Source organism: Chiloscyllium plagiosum, unplaced genomic scaffold (genome assembly GCF_037043375.1).
Source record: "Chiloscyllium plagiosum isolate Xiang-an unplaced genomic scaffold, Cpla_swu_hap1 HiC_scaffold_10, whole genome shotgun sequence".
Classification (NCBI taxonomy): Eukaryota; Metazoa; Chordata; class Chondrichthyes; order Orectolobiformes; family Hemiscylliidae; genus Chiloscyllium; species Chiloscyllium plagiosum.
The window spans coordinates 105,118,688-105,137,433 of record NW_028270148.1 but is presented as its reverse complement, the minus strand read 5'-3'; the positions used below and the strand labels follow the sequence as shown (position 1 = coordinate 105,137,433).

The 18,746-nt window shown below is 41.7% G+C and overlaps 1 protein-coding gene across 10 annotated transcripts in view; it reads right to left on the bottom strand.

The window, feature by feature from the left end:
• LOC148149046 (uncharacterized) overlaps window positions 1-18,746 on the bottom strand; it is a 186,457-nt gene that overhangs the window by 145,365 nt on the left and 22,346 nt on the right. For 3 of the 10 annotated variants that reach the window (XR_015758532.1, XM_087991626.1, XM_087991627.1), the window contains one exon: window positions 17,208-17,324. The exons of the other annotated variants lie outside the window; for them this stretch is intronic. Coding sequence is in view for 2 of the 3 variants with exons in the window: in XM_087991626.1 (XP_087847752.1) it covers window positions 17,208-17,300 (93 nt within the window). In the remaining variant the exon portion in view is untranslated. The remainder of the gene's footprint in view (window positions 1-17,207; window positions 17,325-18,746) is intronic. 10 annotated transcript variants of the gene reach the window in all.

Genomic DNA, 18,746 nt, shown 5'->3' with positions numbered 1-18,746 from the left:
AGTGTGTTGCTGGAAAAGCACAGCAGGTCAGGCAGCATCAGAGGAGCAGGAGAATCTACATTTCGGGCAAATGAGCTTCATCCTGATGAAAGGCTTTTGTCCGAAACATCAATTCTCCTGCTCCTCGGATGCTGCCTGACCTGTTGAGCTTTTCCAGCATCACACTCTTGACTCTAATCTCCAGCATCTGCGGTGCTCACTTTCGCCCTATGAAAACGATGCAGCACTACAGGAGCTTTCCCTGATTCTTTGGTCTTCTGTCCTGAGGGAAATTGAGAGGCAGTTGCAGCTCTGAGAGGACAATGATTACAATGCAGAATGCAGCAGAGTAGTAGTGTGCTATATAAGATATCACCTGGCATCCTGTGAACAGCTTCTTCAAGACAGAAGAAAAAAGGCAAAGTAGCAAAATGGATGTCTTTTTAAAACCAAACCCTAAGAAAGAGTCAGTAACAATCAACCACAGCCATCCACTTCTGTAACCACCACTGCACCTAAAGGTAGTGGTGATTTTGACCCTCTGTCCCTGCATTAATAATATTTTTTCAATGTAATTTGCTTACTTTTGTTTAGTTAATAAATATGATTTAAACCTTCATTCAGTCTGTATTATACTTTGGGTTAGGCTTTTGCGTGATTTTTGAGCGATCGTGAGTGATTATTTGTTACTGGTCTGCCCCCAATCCCACTTTTCCCATCGTCTCCATTATTTCTATTAAGCAAGGTTTCATTGGAACTCAACTACAGCGTTATAGGAAAATCACCTGTACTTAGGTAAGTAATGTGATACTTCCAATCCTTGAAGGTGGGTGTAGAAGGTAACGTTTGTTCTATGACTGTTACAAGAAGCATGTAAGCCATTATAAGATCAAGAAGCCCTCTCAAGATCTTGAAATGTTCAAGATGCATCAAACCATATGAAGCTGAAGTGTTCTTGTAATGCTCATGACATACTATTCTACATTACATGCACACAAATTGCATGTATAAAGCAAGATGTAGCTAAATGATACATATCAATGTCTCATAGGAGTGTGACTGAACAATGTTGACTATTCATTGCTTGTTCAATGTTGTGGTGCAACTTAAATATGTTACAATAGCATTTATTTTTGAGTTTGGATTTTGAATTAGTGGCATGTGAGTTTAGGTCTGTTTGTGTGACAAGATTAAATATTTAACTCATCCTGGAACAATTCTTTTAACCAGTATGAGAGAAGGAGGTCCTGGTTTGATAATAGGAATTCGCTTGCTTTGGGAAGTTTATGAGCAGACAGAATAAACATTGCAGAGCATTCGCTTACTTTCAATTTAGAAAGTTCAGGAGTTTTCTTTTGCGGAGTGGAAAAATCCATAGCTTGAGAAGCTTTTGTTTTTCATTTTGCACAAGTCCTGGTGGAAGTTACATGTGCAAAAGATTCAGCTACAGAAAGGAGTTAACTTACCACAGTTTGGAAAACAATTGCCTCAGTGTAGGGGCTTTAGCTTGAAACTTCCAGACCAGAAATGCTTGATTAGAAACCTGAAAAGGTTATTTGAAGCTGAGTAAGTCTAAGTTCACTTGTGTGACTGGTTAGGAAGAAATCTGAAGTCACACAACACCAGATCATCAGCTGAAGGAGCAACACTCTGAAAGTTTGTGGTTTCAAACACACCTGTTGGACTATAACCTGGTGTCATGTGACTTCTGGTTTTGTCCACCCCAGTCCAACACCGGCGTTTCCATCTCATAACCAAGGAAGAGATTACAAATCTCTCAGGACCTGGAATTGAAAGAATCAATTAAATTAAACCTAGAGCTAGTATGGTGAAGGGAACTCTCTCTGGTGTTGGAGTACTATAATATGATGGTGTTCGGATAGACGGGACTGTATTTCTGCACTGTGTTTCTAATCTTTCAAGTTGTGCTGTATGTGTATAGTTTGGTTTACTCTATTTTATCTTCATTTCTTTTGCATGATACCTTTTTGTTTTATTGTTAAAACCAAAACTGCAATATTTTATGCTTGGTGTTTCAGAGCGGGACAACCTCCTCAGTTAAAAAAAAGTCTGCCAAGCCATCTTTCAGTCTGAATTTTGACTTGTACAGTAATAGTATCAGGCAGAATCATAAAAATACTCTAAACTACATTGGTTTTGCCTTGCAATGATTTCCTGTTTACTGCCACCTTTTTGTCGACTCTTTTCTGCATGACTCATGCCATGCCACAGGGTGGCAGCATACGCTTGACTTTTTCATGATAGAAAGTGACATCAGGTGAATACAAACTTCCTCGAAGTTGCTGATTGGAAGGAATGTCTTACAAAGAATGTAAAGGAGCTGCGGAAGCAGAAAAGCTTTTTATAAATGCACCATAGAAATGCACCATAGAAAGCATCCTGGTAAAAACAATAATTGCAGATGCTGGAAACCAGATTCTGGATCAGTGGTGCTGGAAGAGCACAGCAATTCAGGCAGCATCCTGTCTGGATACATCACAGCTTGTCAGGGCAACTGCTCTGCCCAGGACCACAAGAAATTACAGAGCGATGTGAACGTAGCCCCCAGTCCATTCTGAAAACCAGCCTTCCCTCCATTGACTTCATCCTCACTTCCTGCTGCCTCGGGAAAGTAGCCAACATAATCAAAGACCTCAGTTATACTCTCTTCCACCCTATTCCATCAGGGAGAAGATGCAGAATTTTGAAAACATGCACCAGCAGATTCAAGAACAGCTTCTTCCCCGCTGTCATCAGATTTATAAAGGATTGTTCACATGTTAGAGTTGATCTTTTTCTGTACCTTCTCTGTAGCTGTAACATTCTGCATTCTGTTCTATGACCCTGATGTACTTATGTATGGTATAATTGGTCTGGTTAGCACGCAAAGCAATACTTTTCACTGTAGTTGACCTTACCTCCACCACACTTGAAGGCAGTGCATTTACAATGTGTTTGGGGTTTTTTTTCACCTCACATTTGTTTCCTTTCCCAAGCACTTTAAAACAATGCCCATTGGTTCTTGATCCTATTTACAAGTGAGAACATTTTCTAAGACAGCGTCCAGTATCTGCTGGCTGCAGTTGTATGTCTCCGACGACAGGGTAACATCTCAAAATGAAGAAGGGGCTAATTTAAATCAAAAACAAACAAAAAAGCCAACAGCTCTATTTTTAGGAGATGAAACAGTTTTGTGACCACAATATCCAATAATCATGGCACTATGGTTCATCCAGTTGGTCCCACATAAATAGGGTACATTGGTACATCCAAATCTATCCATTCCCAATTTTGCCAAAATTCACCAAAGATCCCTCAGACAGCACCTTCCACACCATGACCTCTTCCATCTGGAAGGACAAGGGCAGCAGATACACCACCACCTTCAAGTTCCCCTCCAAGCCACTCACCATCCCATCTTGAAAATGTATCGCTGTTCCTTCACTGTTGCTGGGTCAAAACCCTGGAATTCCCTCCCTAAGTACATTGTGGATCAACCTACAGCAGGTGGACTGCAGTGGTTCAAGAAGGTAGCTCACCCCCACCTTCTCAGGGGCAACTTGGGACAGGCAATAAATACTGGCTGAGCCAGAGACACCTATATCCCGCAAATGAATTTTTAAAAAACTTCACTCAAGTGATCTTTGAGGGGTGATAAGAAAACAGAAACAGAAAACACACAAATGGATTTCCTTAGCAAAAGTTGAAAGGAGACTTGGTGAAGATATTCAAAATTATAAGCAGAATGGAGAGAGAAAAAGTGCCCCTGATGGTGGAAGGTACAGCAATGGGAGCAGGCCACAGATTTAAGGTATTTAGCAACAGATGCAACTGTGGCAGGAGACAAAACAATTTCACTCAGCGAGTGGTCAAAATCAGAAAATGATTGCCTGAGAGCATGCTGGGAACATTCAGAAAAAATTGGTTGATCATCCAAAAAAGGAACAATGTGTAGGCTTACCAGGAGATAGATTATTGGGGAGGAAAACGTGGAGATATCATTACAATACAATCATAGCAGAGATTAGGGCATAATTAATTGCACTATAGACTGAGTTAACAGAGGACAAATGTGAAGGTGCTGCTGTTGGACAGGGTTGTTTTTAAAATATTAAATCCAAATCTCAAATCCTTCGTTCTTCTCCTCTGCTCAAAGTTAAGAATCACACAACATCAGGTTATAGTCCAACAGGTTTATTTGAAAGTACAAGCTTGTTGGACTATAACCTGATGTTGTGTGATTTTTAACTTTGAACAGAGGAGGAGAACGAAGGATTTGCGATTTGGATTAAATATTTTGAAAACACTCACAATTATGGAATATTTCGGGTACACAGATGAGATTAAAGTAGAAAAATGTGGAATAATTAAATAGAATGCTGCAGTGGATCATTTTGGAATCCCTTGTAATAATATCTCAAACCAGCTGAAGAATACTCATAGTTGGAATGTATATCAGTTCTCCAGTTATTAATGGTATTAATTTTCTCTGGCCGTTCACTCATCAGTCTGTGTGCGCAATCATTTTTTTTTTGCTAATTGTTTTGACAAAATCGCTAACCTGTAAATGGAAATGTGTGGACACCCAAAAGAACTATATGGGGATATATTAATGTGGAAGTTAGATTTGGGAGGCAGAGCTGAAATACGCCATTTCTCACTTTAATTGTGAATAAATGAAGAGGAGATGAGCAGAGAAGAGAGAGAGAGAGAGGAGGTGGGGAACAAAGTAAGGTTTAAGTTTTGACGATTTTTGTAACGTCACATCTTGGCTACTAGCCCCATTCTTACTGGCGGTGAGTGACAGAGTTTTAAGGCTCTCCTTCGAATGCCCTCTGAGATAGCAGAGCAGATGCTGAAAGCGAAAGCACGTTCATTAGCATGAGAAAGTATTTCTCCTACTTCGGAGGATAAGTCAGAAATTCCAAATGCACAGAAACAGCCAGATGGAAGTCTCAGGGAGGAACACCCTGGATGCAAGTTCTGTTTGCTCTCTGAATGTACCAGGTTAAATAACTCTGGGGGGATTCCTTTAATATCAAAGGAATTTCTCCCAGGGCATTCTTATTGCATGTGATGGTGTATTTGTACATATCAATGTGATCTGAAGCAATGGAGCTGTCCTTACAGATCCCACACTTGGGAGACATTTTATTGCAACTGTTCCCAGTCCTGGTGTCTTTCAGATTCATCTGTGGTCAAACAAACTTCAACAAGCAACAAGCCTTCATTCTTAACTTCAGTTGTCACAGCTGTGACAAGTGATATTACTCTGAAGCTCCTGCGCTTTCTGCCTGTGTTTGCTCTCACTGCAGGCTGCAGGGAGTAATTACAAGCCAACACTGACATTGAATGTAGGACCTCAACCCTTGTTGCGGCAAGCGTAATTCTGAAAGTTCAATTCAGGCAAATAGCAATGGACAAAGGGGTGCAGAATTGATATATTTACACATTGTGACCCAACACAATTTCACAATTCCAACATATAATGCAAAACATTTCCAAGCAGTAAAAAGATTTATCTGTATTTCCCTTGTGTACCTCAACATCTGGTTTATTTCAGCATCCATTCTGACGCTAAATCAAGATTTCACTGAAGTGGGGGAGGTTATTTATCAAAGTACGGTTTCTGAGATGTGGCAGGTACCACAAGTGCCCCCTATCTTTGAATATCTTCAATGACACTTAATAATAGAGGATCATAAGACACTTTGTGATCCAACGCGATCTCGCAGTTCCAACATACAGAATATAATGCAAAACATTATTGCACCGAGTCAAAATCATTGCCTTGGTGGGAAAAGTCCTTATCCTAGTTTTCAAATCTATCCATGCACTTGACTCTTCCAATCTCTGGAATTCACCTCCAACCCTCTGACATGGCTTTTCTCTATTAATTCTGATCCCCTACACACCTCTGCTTTTAATTATACCACCTACTGACAAGCACTGTCTCCCCCTCCCTAAACTGCCCTTTCTATTTCTCAAATCGGACGCTACTTCAAGCCTTCCACTTTAACCAAACCTTCAGCTGGCTATCTCTCTACCTCCTTACGTGGTACTGCAGCAAACTTTGACAATGCACCTCTGAAGTGCTTTGAGATGTTCGCTGCATTAAAGGTGCTACACAAATACAGATTGTTGTTGAACGCAAAACTTGGAATTCTGATGGAAGGGACCACAATGAGAAGGTGGTTCATTTTATTAACAGGGTCACTCCGCTGTTTGTGGATGATGAGAGGGTACAGGTAAATCATTGAATCTTACAATAGAATCTCTACGGTGTGGAAACAGGCCCTTCAGCCCAACAAGTCCACACTGACCCTCCCACCCAGACCCATTCCCCTACCCTATAATCCTATATTTACCACTGACTAATGCACCGAACCTACACATCCCTGAACACTATGGGCAATTTAGCCTGACCAATCCACCTAACCTGCACATCTTTGGACTGTGGGAGGAAACCGGAGCATCCGGAGGAAACCCACGCAGACACGGAGAGAGTGTGCAAACTGCACACAGATAGTCGCCCGAGGCTGGAGTCGACCCCGGGTCCCCGCCTTTGTGAGGCAGCAGTGTTAGCCACTGAGCCATCATACCACCCCATTATGCAGTCTACGGGTCAGAAGACCAATTCGCCAATGTACAGAATCAAGCCGGAGAGAGGAATATGAACAACATGGGTGGTCTCCACAAACTTGTTGTACTGAGAACAATGTGTTGATGAAGATGCTCAAGTAACAGCAAGGTGTGAAGGCAAGCAATCAACTTCACTGCGGACTGTGGACGGAATGTAATCCCAGTCACTGCTCCTTCCAGCCTCTCTATGCAAACTCATCTACAGCATACAGAGGATTGGCAAGTTATAAGTCGTTTCGAATTATTTGAAGACTAGATCTTTTATTTATTTAACAAAAGCAAAGTAATCAGTCACTTATTTGTCGTTTCGTCCTCCATTTAATCTGGAGAGGGGCACTCCTCAACAATGTGCAGTATTCTTTGCTTCTTTAGCAAATCCAGAAGGTGTTTGTAACTTTTGCTAAATACCTTCGGGAGAAGCTAGGCAGTGGTGCAGGGGATCGTGCTTGTTTCTGTACCTGTTTATAAAGGACCACTTTCACTATGGTCTTCCAACTGACAGATGGGTTTCTGTCATAAGGTAATGGTTAATGACGCCAACACATACAGACACAGTATTCTTCACTGTTCACTATACCACCAAGCTTAGTGTCATCTGCAAACATACTAATTATACTTCCTAAATTCTTAACCAAATCGTGTGATAAATAACAGTGGACCCTTAGCCAAGGTACTGCATGGTGCATTGAGTAAGGTTAAATCTCACGGAATCCAAGGAGAGCTAGCCAACTGGATACAAAATTGGCTTGAAGGTAGAAGACATGGGGTAGTAGAAGACAGAAATCAGAAAACCAATCCTCTACCACCACCCTCTGTCTTCTACCTTCAAACCAATTTTGTACCCAGCTGGCTAGCTCTCCTTGGATTCTGTGAGATTTAAGGAGAAAGTGAGGACTGCAGATGCTGGAGATCAGAGCTGAAAATGTGTTGCTGGAAAAGCGCAGCAGGTCAGGCAGCATCCAAGGAGCAGGAGAATCGACGTTTTGGGCATGAGCCCTTCTTCTGTGAGATTTAACCTTACTCAACGCACCATGCAGGACCTTGGCAAAGGCTTTGCAAAAGTCCATTTAGACAACGTCTACCACACTACCCTCAGGTGATTCCAAAGTGTGGATCACTGGACTTGATCCTCCAGTAGGACAACAGGTAGGAAGCCTGTATCACTTTACCAAGGAGACAACACTATTTAATTGCAACAAGAACAGAAGTTGTTGATTTCTCTTCACAGATGTTGCCAGATGTGCTGAGCTTTTCCAGCAACATCTGTTTTTGTTTCTGACAAACCACAGTTCTTTCGGTTTTTATTTATTATTTAACTGCCATCAGGTACCAAGGTGGACAGCATGAAGACATCCACAGAAGTCCCTGGTCAGGTGGAAAGACCTCTCCCCTCCTCAGTCATGCCAACCAGGCTAACAGCTGGTGGAGGCCTTCAGTGAGATGTCTTCAAAAGGGATCATCACCTCGAGAGGACAGAGTGTTGACAGGTTGGAGGTCAAAAGGAGGGGATCGCCAGTGAGGGTAGGGTGGAGCAGAAGGGTCAGTTGAAAGGGCAAGGAAGGCAACTGTCAGCCAGATCCCACCTTCCTGATGCCAGGGTCTCTTGTGTAGTCACTCAGCTCCTTTGACAGCAAGGATAATCCTGGAAATTTGCTGAAAAACCAGTCAGGGATTGCCTGATGGTCTTCGTAATCCACTGTAGACCTCCACAAGTCCTTGAGTTATCACTGAATCCTGGTGGGCTCCTGGGTAATGGCCTAAAATAGCTCACAAATCAGCCTCGTAATGCAGCAGGCAGGTTACATACATTGGTCCATTTTCACGGTTGTTTAAGTAGGGGGTTTTATTAACCCACCAGTGGGAAAGGGCCTTGTAGTTTCCCCTGTGATTCTGCACCTTGCTCAATGTGCTTGTCATCATTAGCCCTCCTGCTTACTCTGTTAAATCCAGGCCTATGTCACACTATTTTACCAGAACTTGACTTGAGAGTATGCGACATTAATAAATATTCTCAAGACTATTACATTGCTTCATTTAGATCAGGACATCAATAATCTTACATTAAGGCTGCACGAAACAACCATACTTGCTTTATAGTTTCAAATAATGGTCCTGTTACTCTCTATTTATCATGATATGGTGCTGGGAGTAAAGCATTGGAAGAGTTGCAATGACAATGACCTAATTATTTACAGCTTTGCAATAGTGGCTGTCCCACAGAAATACTTCACTGTGGGGAAACTCTTTGGTACATTCTGAGGAGGTGAAAGACACTATATGAAATCCTAAGGGGTTCACATTAACCAAAGCTGAACTGGACTCACTATATATGGTGGCTACAAGCCTAAGTTAGAGGCTGTGAACCATCAATGTGTGACTCATCTCCTGACTCCCCAAGGTCTGTCCATCATCTAAAAGGCACTAGTTGGGAGTGTGATGGAATACTCCCCACCTGCCTGAATGTGTGTAGCTCCAACAACACTCAGGAGGCTTAACACCATCCAAACAAAGTAGCCCACCTGATTGGCACCACATTCACAAATATCCACTTTTTCCACCATTGATGCTCAGTAGCAGCAGTGTGTGCTATCTAAAAGATGCACTGCAGAAATTTACCAAAGATCCTTGGATAGCATGTTCTAAATCCATAACCTGGAAGGGCAAGAGCAGCAGATACATGGGAACACCACACCCTACAAGTTCCCATCCAAGCCCATCACCATCCTGACTTGGAAAGATATTATCATTCCTTCATTGTCACTGGACCCTAATACTGGGACTGTCTCCTTGATAACATTGTGAGTCTACCTATGTCAAATGAACTGCAACTCACCACCTTCTCAAGGGCATGTAAGAATAGCCAATAAATGCTGGTCCAGCCAACAATGCCTTCATCCTATGGTGCATTTGTTAAAAGCAGGTGATCGAGGTTAATTGTTTAACAAATTGATTAGATCGATATATATAGGGGAGAAAGATGGCACTGTTATTCGGAAGGAGCTGGGAAACTGAATAGTTAATAAATTCTGCCACCAAAGAAAAGTGATTGGCTTGGATTCAAATCCGCACTTAACTCCACCTTCCTGCCTATTCCTCATAACTTATGATTCCCTTGTTAAACATCTGCCTGACCCAGTCTTGATTATGTTCAATGACTCTTAGAACAGTCATCTAGACTCAAAATGTTAGTTTGTTCTATCTCCATGGATGCTGCCTGGTCTGCTGTGATCTCCAGCATTGTTTGTTTTCAGTACAGATTCCAGCATCTGCTGTCATTTGCTCCTGCCTTGGTTTGGTTCAGCGTTTGATTAACTGAATCATCTAAAATAATGAAATGCATTGTAGAGTAGATGGGAAATGATTTACCTCATTATTGTTTGAGGGAACTTGCTGTGTGTAAATTGGCAATCTATATTCTCTTCTATGACAACAGCACTACGTATAAGTGAGTTCAGAAATAGGAGGATAAAACAGATGTGTGAGTGGCTGGAAATGTTGCAGGAGGAAGTTCTTTTGGATTCCTAGGAATCTAGGACTGGATCTGAGGGTGGCACCTGTAAAACCGATAGAGTTATGTCCAAATTAACCCAGAACTGTGTTCCTTCACTAGTGCTGTTTGGGAGAGTTCAAGCTAATTTGGCTGGATTGTGGACAGTCGGAAAGAATATCAGATTGGGTCCACAAAATTCTGGAGAGGCAGATAGCACTCAAATAGAGAATAGTAATGAGTCTGACTGAAGTAGAAAGTAACAATGCTGACATTTGGGAGGTGGCACAGTGGCTTAGTGGTTAGTACTACTGCCTCACAGCCCCAGGGACATGAATTCGATCCCAGCTTCTAGGTGACTGTCTGTGTGGAGTTTGCACATTCTCCCCATGTCTGTGGGGTTTCCTCTGGGTGCTCTAGTCTCCTCCCACAGTCCAACAATGTGCAAGTTAGGTGCACTGGCAGTGCTAACATGCCCATGACATGCAGGGTAGGCAGATGGGCCGTGGGAAGTGCAGAGTTACAGCAATGGGGTTAGAGGTGGTGTGAGTCTGGGTGGGAAGACCTTTAGAGGTTTGGTGCAGACCTGATGGGCTGAATGTACTCTTTCTGCACTGTAGGGGTTCTATAAATAAAAAGAGAAGGTTAAAGGGGAACAAATTGAGACAAGTAATATTATGAGATGGATAGAAAGACCCTCTGACTGGAAGACTCACTAAAGAGGGGGCACATTTGTAAAGGCTGGAGGTTAAGAAAGGAGTTGAGGAAACATTCTTATTCCCACCCAGAGGATGGCAGAGATCTGGAATACCTGTCTGGGAGGATAGTTGAGATAGGTAACATCACAATGTTGTGTTAACAGAGACTTAGCTAAAGGAGGTGCAGGTCTGGGTGCAAAATATTCCTGACTGCAAAGTAATCAGAAAAGATAATAAAGCAGGGGTGCTTCTTTTGAGTTGAGGAGAGTATTGTAGGTCTGTTGAAATTAAAGGACCAAATTGATTTGGCTAGTGCTAAGTAATGGGTGCAATTCCATTACTCAGTGTAACCAACAGAATACCAACCAGTGGGAAGGATACACAGGAACAAATCTGCAAGGAAATTAGACAGGTGAAGGTATCATAGAGTTTATATAACAGGTGGGTGGAGCTTTAATTAACTGTATGTGAACTGGGAAGGGCGGTGAGGGATAAATGTTCCTAGTTTGTGTTCAGGAAAATCTCTTGTAGTCCAAAAGACCGAAACATAAGAAATAGAAACAAAGTTTGATTAGGTTCCCTACAGTATGGAAACAGGCCCTTCAGCCCACACTGACCCTCTGAAAAGTAACCCACCCAGACCCATTCCCCTACATTTACCCCCTGGCTAATGCACCTAACTTATACATCCCTGGACAATTCACCTAACCAGCACATCTTTGGACTGTGTGAAGAAACCCATGCAGACATAGGGAGAATGTGTAAACTCCACACAGATAGTTGCCTGAGTCTGGATTGGAACCCAGGTCTCTGGTGCTGTGAGGCAGCAGTGCTAACCACTGAGCCACCATGCCACCCTCAGAAGGTCCTGAGTCTTTGGCACTCTCTTCCTAAAAAGATGGTGTCAGCAGAGTCCTTGAATATTTTGAAGGTAAAGGCAGAGACACTGTTGTTAAGCAAAAGGGTAAGGCAGGAATGTGGATATGAAGGGACAACCAGATCAGCCTTGCTCTTATTGAATGGTGGAGCAGACTCAAGGAGCTAAATGACCTCCTGCCGCTCCTGTGTTATATACTAGCAAGGGCATAATAGTTATGGTTGTACAGTTCAGGAAATTCAGCTAATCTCAAATGGATCTTCCAGTTTGAGAATGAAGGAATTTCACACTGCCTTTTGTTTTCTTTTATTCATTCACCGAGTGTGGGTGCTGTTGAGGAGACCAACCTTGCCCATCCTTAATGACACAGAGTGCAGTTAAGAATCAACCACATTGCTGTGGGCTATGTAGGCCAGACCAAGTAAAGACAGCAGATTTCCTTCCCTAAATGACACCAGTGAACCAGATGTTTCTTTTAACAACAATCGACAATGGTTACATGGTCACCATGAAGTTGGGATTACAATAGTCTTACAATGGTCTAAAGTAACACCACTCCGTTGATGGTTGCTGTGATAAACTAACAGCAAAAGCTAAGCATTTAACATAAGCCGTTTCTTCCCTCTATCAGTCAGTTTCCTTCCACTATCCACTGCGACTTTATACAGTCTGGTTTCACTACATGTTTAGAACTGAACTGAGAAAGACGTTTGTCACCCAGAGGGTTGTGAATCTGTGGAATTCCCTGCCCAGTGAAGTAGTTGACGCTACTTCAATAAACATTTTTAAATCTAATGTAGATTTTGTTTTGAACAATAAAGGAATTAAGGGTTATGGTGAGAGGGTGGATAAGTGGAGCTGAGTCCATGAAAAGATCAGCTGTGATCTTATTGAATGTCAGAGCAGGCTCAATGGGCCAGATGGCCTACTCCTGCTCCTAGTTCTTATGTTCTTACGTACGTTTCAAACTACAATGGCTCTAGCATTCCCGAAAACCCAATTCTATAACTGCAGCAGGGTTGTTCAGATTTAATTGCTGAATTTTGGTGAAGTGGATTAAAGTTATGATTTGCCTCCGTAATCACAAAATAACTCAGATACATGCTGGTTCCAGAGCTATAGCACACAGCCAATGCACAATATAACAACTGGAAACAAATTTTGTTTGTGCAGCAGCTTTATTGTGGTGAAGGGTGCTTCACATGTGCATTGAAAAGCAACATTAGACATTGGCATTTGGGAAGACGGCTAAAAGATTGGTCAAAGGGGTGGATTTTAAAGGACCCATCACCTTAAAGGTTGAAAGGGAAATAGGGAGGCAAAGGGACCTAGGATGGCAGAAAGCACAGCCCCTGGTGATGGAGGAAGTAAAATCAGAGATCAAGAGGTCAGAAGTATAAGAGCACATACTCTCCCCGTTAACTTTTCTGCTCCTCTGATGCTACCTGACCTTTGCTCATCCACTTTTCATTGACTCTGTCTTCCAGCACCTGCAGTCTTCACTATCTCCAATATAAGAGCACAGATCTCTCAGATTTGAGGGACTGGAGGAAATTGAAGAGATCTGAAGTGGAGAGGCCATGGAGATATTGGAAAATCAAGAAAGAAAATCTTACATTTTCTGCCTCCTGTTCACCTTTAGAGTGAGAAAGAGCAAGTGTACCCCAGTTATTGCTCCATAAGAGACCACCAAGGGAACTGAGTTGGTGCAAGTCAAGAACATAGCCGGCAGAGTTTTGGATGGCCTCAAATACACAGAATACTGAATGGCCTGGACAGAGTGGATGTTGGGAAGTTGTTTCCATTGGTAGGAGAGATGAGGATCCTAGGGTATAGCCTTAGAGTAAAGGGAAGACCTTTTAGAATGGAGATAATGAGAAACTTTGTTAGCCAAAGAGTGGGGAATCTGTGGAATACATTGCCACAGAAGGCTGTGCAGAAGGCTGGCCAGGTCATTAAGTATATTTAAAACAGAGATGGATAAGTTCTTGATTGCCAAGGTGATCAAAAGTTATGGGGAGAAAACGGGAAAATGAGGTTGAAGAACCTATCAGCCATGACTGAATGGTGGAGCAGACTCGATGGGCTGAATGGCCTAATTTCTGTTCCTATATCTCATGGTCTTATGTGGGAAACTTGTCAGGCTTACCCTTATATAGTCATGGCTATAGGTGATAATGGCATGGATGAGGGTATCAGCAGCATAATTTGGCATTGTTTTGGAGATAAAACAAAGGGGCCTTAATCATGGAGTGGATATTTGCTTGGAAGTTCATGTCAGGGTCATGTATGACAGCAAGATTGTGATCAGACCACTTGTGGCAGACAGTTGACAGGGAGAGAAATGGAAACAGTTGCAAGGGAACAAGATGCGGCGTGGGGAGAGAAGTCAATGGTTTCAGACTTCCCAATGTTTAATTGAAGGTGGTTTCACTCATCCACTACAACATGGGAGATAAGGAGGTGGATAATTTAGCAACAGTGCTGGAGGCAAGAGAGATGGAGATGAGGTAGCATCTATTTTAATCAGTGTACATGTGAAAACCAATATAAATGTGAAAAATCACACAACACCAGGTTATAGTCCAACAGGTTTAATTGGAAGCACACTAGCTTTCGGAGCATCGCTCCTTCATCAGGTGATAGTGGAGGGCTCAATTCTAACACACACAATTTATAGCAAAAATTTACAGTGTGATATAACTGAAATTATACATTGAAAAATTGATTGTCTGTTGAGTCTTTCATCTGTTTGAATACCATGATAGTTTCACTTTTTTCAATTTTTCAATGTATAATTTCAGTTATATCACACTGTAAATTTTTGCTATAAATTCTGTGGGTTAGGATTGAGCTCTCCATGACCACCTGATGAAGGAGCGACGCTCCGAAAGCTAGTGTGCTTCCAATTAAACCTGTTGGACTATAACCTGGTGTTGTGTGATTTTTAACTTTGTACACCCCAGTCCAACACCGGCATCTCCAAAAAATATAAATGTGCTGACTGAAGTCATCAGGATGTTGCAGTTGTTGTTTCATCAGTCTCATTAAATGTTAGTTATTGTCCAATGTCACTGAAATGCAATTACAATGTAAAGACCATGGAAACCAATCTGACAGAGTCTATAAGCCCTTCATTCTTCCACTAGAACCCATTTGTTTAACCTCAACATTGTCAAATGTTTTTGAAAACAAATGATCATTTGCAACAGTTGTCAATCTGTAAAGCAATCATGCTGGCACCTTATCCAATAAAGTTGAATGAAAACATGAATATGTGGGCACAGCTGGACAATTTTCTCCTGAACATATTCATGAAATATCGCACATGTTCTGAGGTGAATCAATTTCTGAATGAGCGAATTAGTTTTGATATCCACTTGTTCATTGGTGTCTGAAATAATGTAAGGTGAATTGTTTGGTAAGAGTACCATGCATTCCAAAGCAGTACCCTTCTCACTTTATTCGAACATATTTTCACTCGCACCGGAAGATTGCTTTAATTGTCCTAGCTACACCATAACCCAGGAATCCCATGTAAAAGGGGAGCTGTTAACTCTGCAATTTCTCAGACAATAGCCTCCCAACATCCTGCTGGCATATGTTTGCTCTTTCTCAGTCTGCAGTTGAATGATCCAAAAAGCTGCTAAATACATGGCCACAGAGGAACGCAATTCCTTTACCTTCCCGTGAATCGCACTTATTAACCAAGAGCAGGCAGGCAATTCATAATTAATTGGCTCTTCTGCTAAGACATTTTTCTTAACTCTCCCAGTTGTCGGACAAAATATCATCAGCCTGGAACAAAAGGTTAATACGAATTTTCTCACTCATAAGTTTCATGGTAATCTAGTACTTGTGTGTGCTGAAAACAGCACTGGTTCCAAATGATAACATTTTATTGCAACCTAACTGCAATTCATACTAATTTTAACCAATTGCTGCCTGGTCAGCTGTGATCTCCAGCATTTAATGTTTTCAGTACACATACCAGGGTCTGCAATAATGTGCTCCGAATCGTAACTGTTGTGATCATTATATTTAAAGGGAGAGGGGGTACTCGCTGTCTACGCATGAGTTCAAACGTTTTGTTTTTGATTATCATTCTCACCAGTTAATCTGCTTGTTTCTGTCTGCAGGGATGACAGTTTATTAATGGACTGAACTGGTTAGAACTCCAACTCATTCGGAAACCACTACTTTCGCAGGACCTCTGGGACTTCCCGTGTGTGGAAATTTGACTCAGAATTTCAGAGGGTGCCGAACTATTTGCTCAAGTGATCACACTCGCACTCTGGTTATACATCAGTGCCAATGCGGGGAGCAAATGTTTCTTCACAAGGGAAAGAGCAGATGAAAAAGAAACCACGCTTTAAGTCAATGTGTTTTTTTTTCACATCAATGCAGAAGTTGACTGAACGATGCAGCCAGGGGTCAGCAACTACAGATTGCAGAGGCAGCACGAAGATGGCACTGATGAGAAAGAAAAGTGGGAAATTGACTTGAGAGGAGGGTAACGCCTCTTGGGAACGGCCCAGAAAAGCGGGAATTTTGCACTTAGAAATTTTAAGCCAGGTGCTGTCTGCTCATTGGTCGACAAAGCCCTTTGATGTTTGTTGAGGTCAAATTCCAAGACGTCTTGACCATGAACAGATTCAAATCTTGATAGTGCACGCCATCATTGCATAGAAATTACAGGACAGAAACAGGCCATTGAATTCAATCAGGCTACACGTGACATAAAACTCCATCCATCCGACTTCACTTCATTCTATCAAGAGATCCTCCTCTTGCTTTCTCCCTCTTGGGGTCAAGTTTCCTTTTAACCATATCAAGAGAGTATATAAATTCCTGCACAAATGTACATAGATCTACAAATATACATTAGGACATACAGGCACACAGACATACATGCCTATCAATCCATAGATAGATTTCAACACCATTACACATGGATCTCTTCTAAGATGGCAATGGCGGAGTAGGCAGTGTCTGGGTTCCTGAGCCTGGGGCTTGTCCACTCTGTCTGCTTTTCTTCTTCTTTTCTCAATCTATTTTTTCCCTTGTTTAGCTTTTGCTTCTAGTTACCTTCTGAGGTGAGCTCAGTCCATAGGAAGTGGGCTTTGGTGGGTCCAGAGTGGTGGTGGCTTCAGAGGCAGCTGGAGCAAAGACAGCATTGTGAGCCTGAGGTCTACCAGCAAAGTGACTACAGAGTTGGCCCGCTGGTGAACCAGGATGTGGCACTGTGGCAACGGCTTGGCATGGTGAACCCCAGACCGGCTCTCTGGCGATGATGTGGATGAGGTGCCAATTGGCGATGGTGGAAAGTTAGTCTCTCTTTAAGTTATCTTGTTTTTTTAATTTTTCATGATCTTTTTTACTTTTTAAGCTACTGAAAATGCTTCCGATGCATGTTGACACTTTACATTTTTCACTGCATTTTACATTAAATACGTGTGACTATAAACTATTTGAATTCAAATTTAAATTTTACCTATTAATTCAGATGTGTGCAAACACTCACAATGTGAACGTGGAACTGGTCTGTGAGGATCTGTCCCAGTATGATGTCAGCTTCATTTAAACCATGTTGGCATTGAAAGCACTGGTGAGGCATATTCCACAGTGGGGTATCATCCACCTAAAAGTTAAATCTTCTATGAAACATTTCCTGCCATTGTAGCAGCAACTAGCACAGGTCATATGACAAATTAAATCAGTGAGAAATTACTACGGACAACACTATGAGTGCTTTGTACGGTTACTTTCAGTCCTGCCCTCTTTCTGGTTCTGAGTAAAGATTCAGTGATCGCTAATTCAGCAACAACAATAAATTACATATTATCACCTAATCCCTTTAATCTCCTTCAACCCTACCAACCTCCCTGGGTTGCCTGCATGCCATTAGTTCTTGCCAAATGAGCAATTTTGAATTTCGGAATTGGTTTCAGTAATTTTGGCTATTAAGCCGTATGCTCTGGAATTCTCTCCCTGCATCTATCCACTCCACTACCTCACTTTCCTTCTCTAAGTCCTTCTTAAGAACTATTTTTGGCTTTCTGACTTTGTAATTCCTTATGCAACTTACTATCCAGCTTTGGTCCATTTGTCTCTGGGATGTTTTATTATGGTCAAAATGCAATACAGTATAAATGCAAGCTGTTGTTGATAATGTAGTAATCTATCCCAAGAAATTGCACAAGGGCATCATCGGAGTAAATCATCTGTTCAAAGTTTGAACTTTGGATGATAGGGATAATAGATATTTTGAATTGCACAATAATGATTTTCAATCACATTGGACAGTTTAAATGGGCACATTGGCTTTCATATACAAGACAATAACTTATTTTAGTAACACATAAGTTATGCCAACATATGCATCCAACTAAGGAAGGAATATATATCTAGACATATCTAAATGTTATATTTAAAAATCTAAGGGGCATCTAACCATGAAATCCAGTTCAGAAGTATTGAGGGGCAGTATCAGTTAAGTTCTGTTCCAAATCATAGGATGACACAACCTACACCCGAAATGTTGACTTCTCCACCTCCTGGTGCTGCCTGGCTTGCTATGTTCATCCAGCCTCCTGCCTGTTTACTTTGGATTCCATGTCTACAATTTTTTTTTGTCTCTAACAATGTAGAAGGAGGCATTCTGTTCCATTGTAAATTTGCAGACCCTCTGAAAGCCATTTGAGTCCCACACCCTTGGCCATTACCAATAGACAGTTAATTTTTCTCACCGCAAGTACATTTGACTTCTTTGTAGAAACTTTGAAATCTACTTCCTTCATCAGCTCAGGCACCCCGATTACAACAAATACCCTTCCATACCCCTGAGATATTTTGCCAATGATCTTACATCTTTAATCTATCGGTATATTCCTTTGTTCTGGTGAAAACAGTTTCTCCCTGTCTACTCTGACGGTGCATCAAATATTTTTTGTGGTTTATTTACCTTACTGATCCAAATGTGAAAGATATAATTTCTGAACATCAATTAGTTTTTTTTTAAAACCCGGTGCTTGTTGCTGCCTTTTTTTATTTACTTGCATAC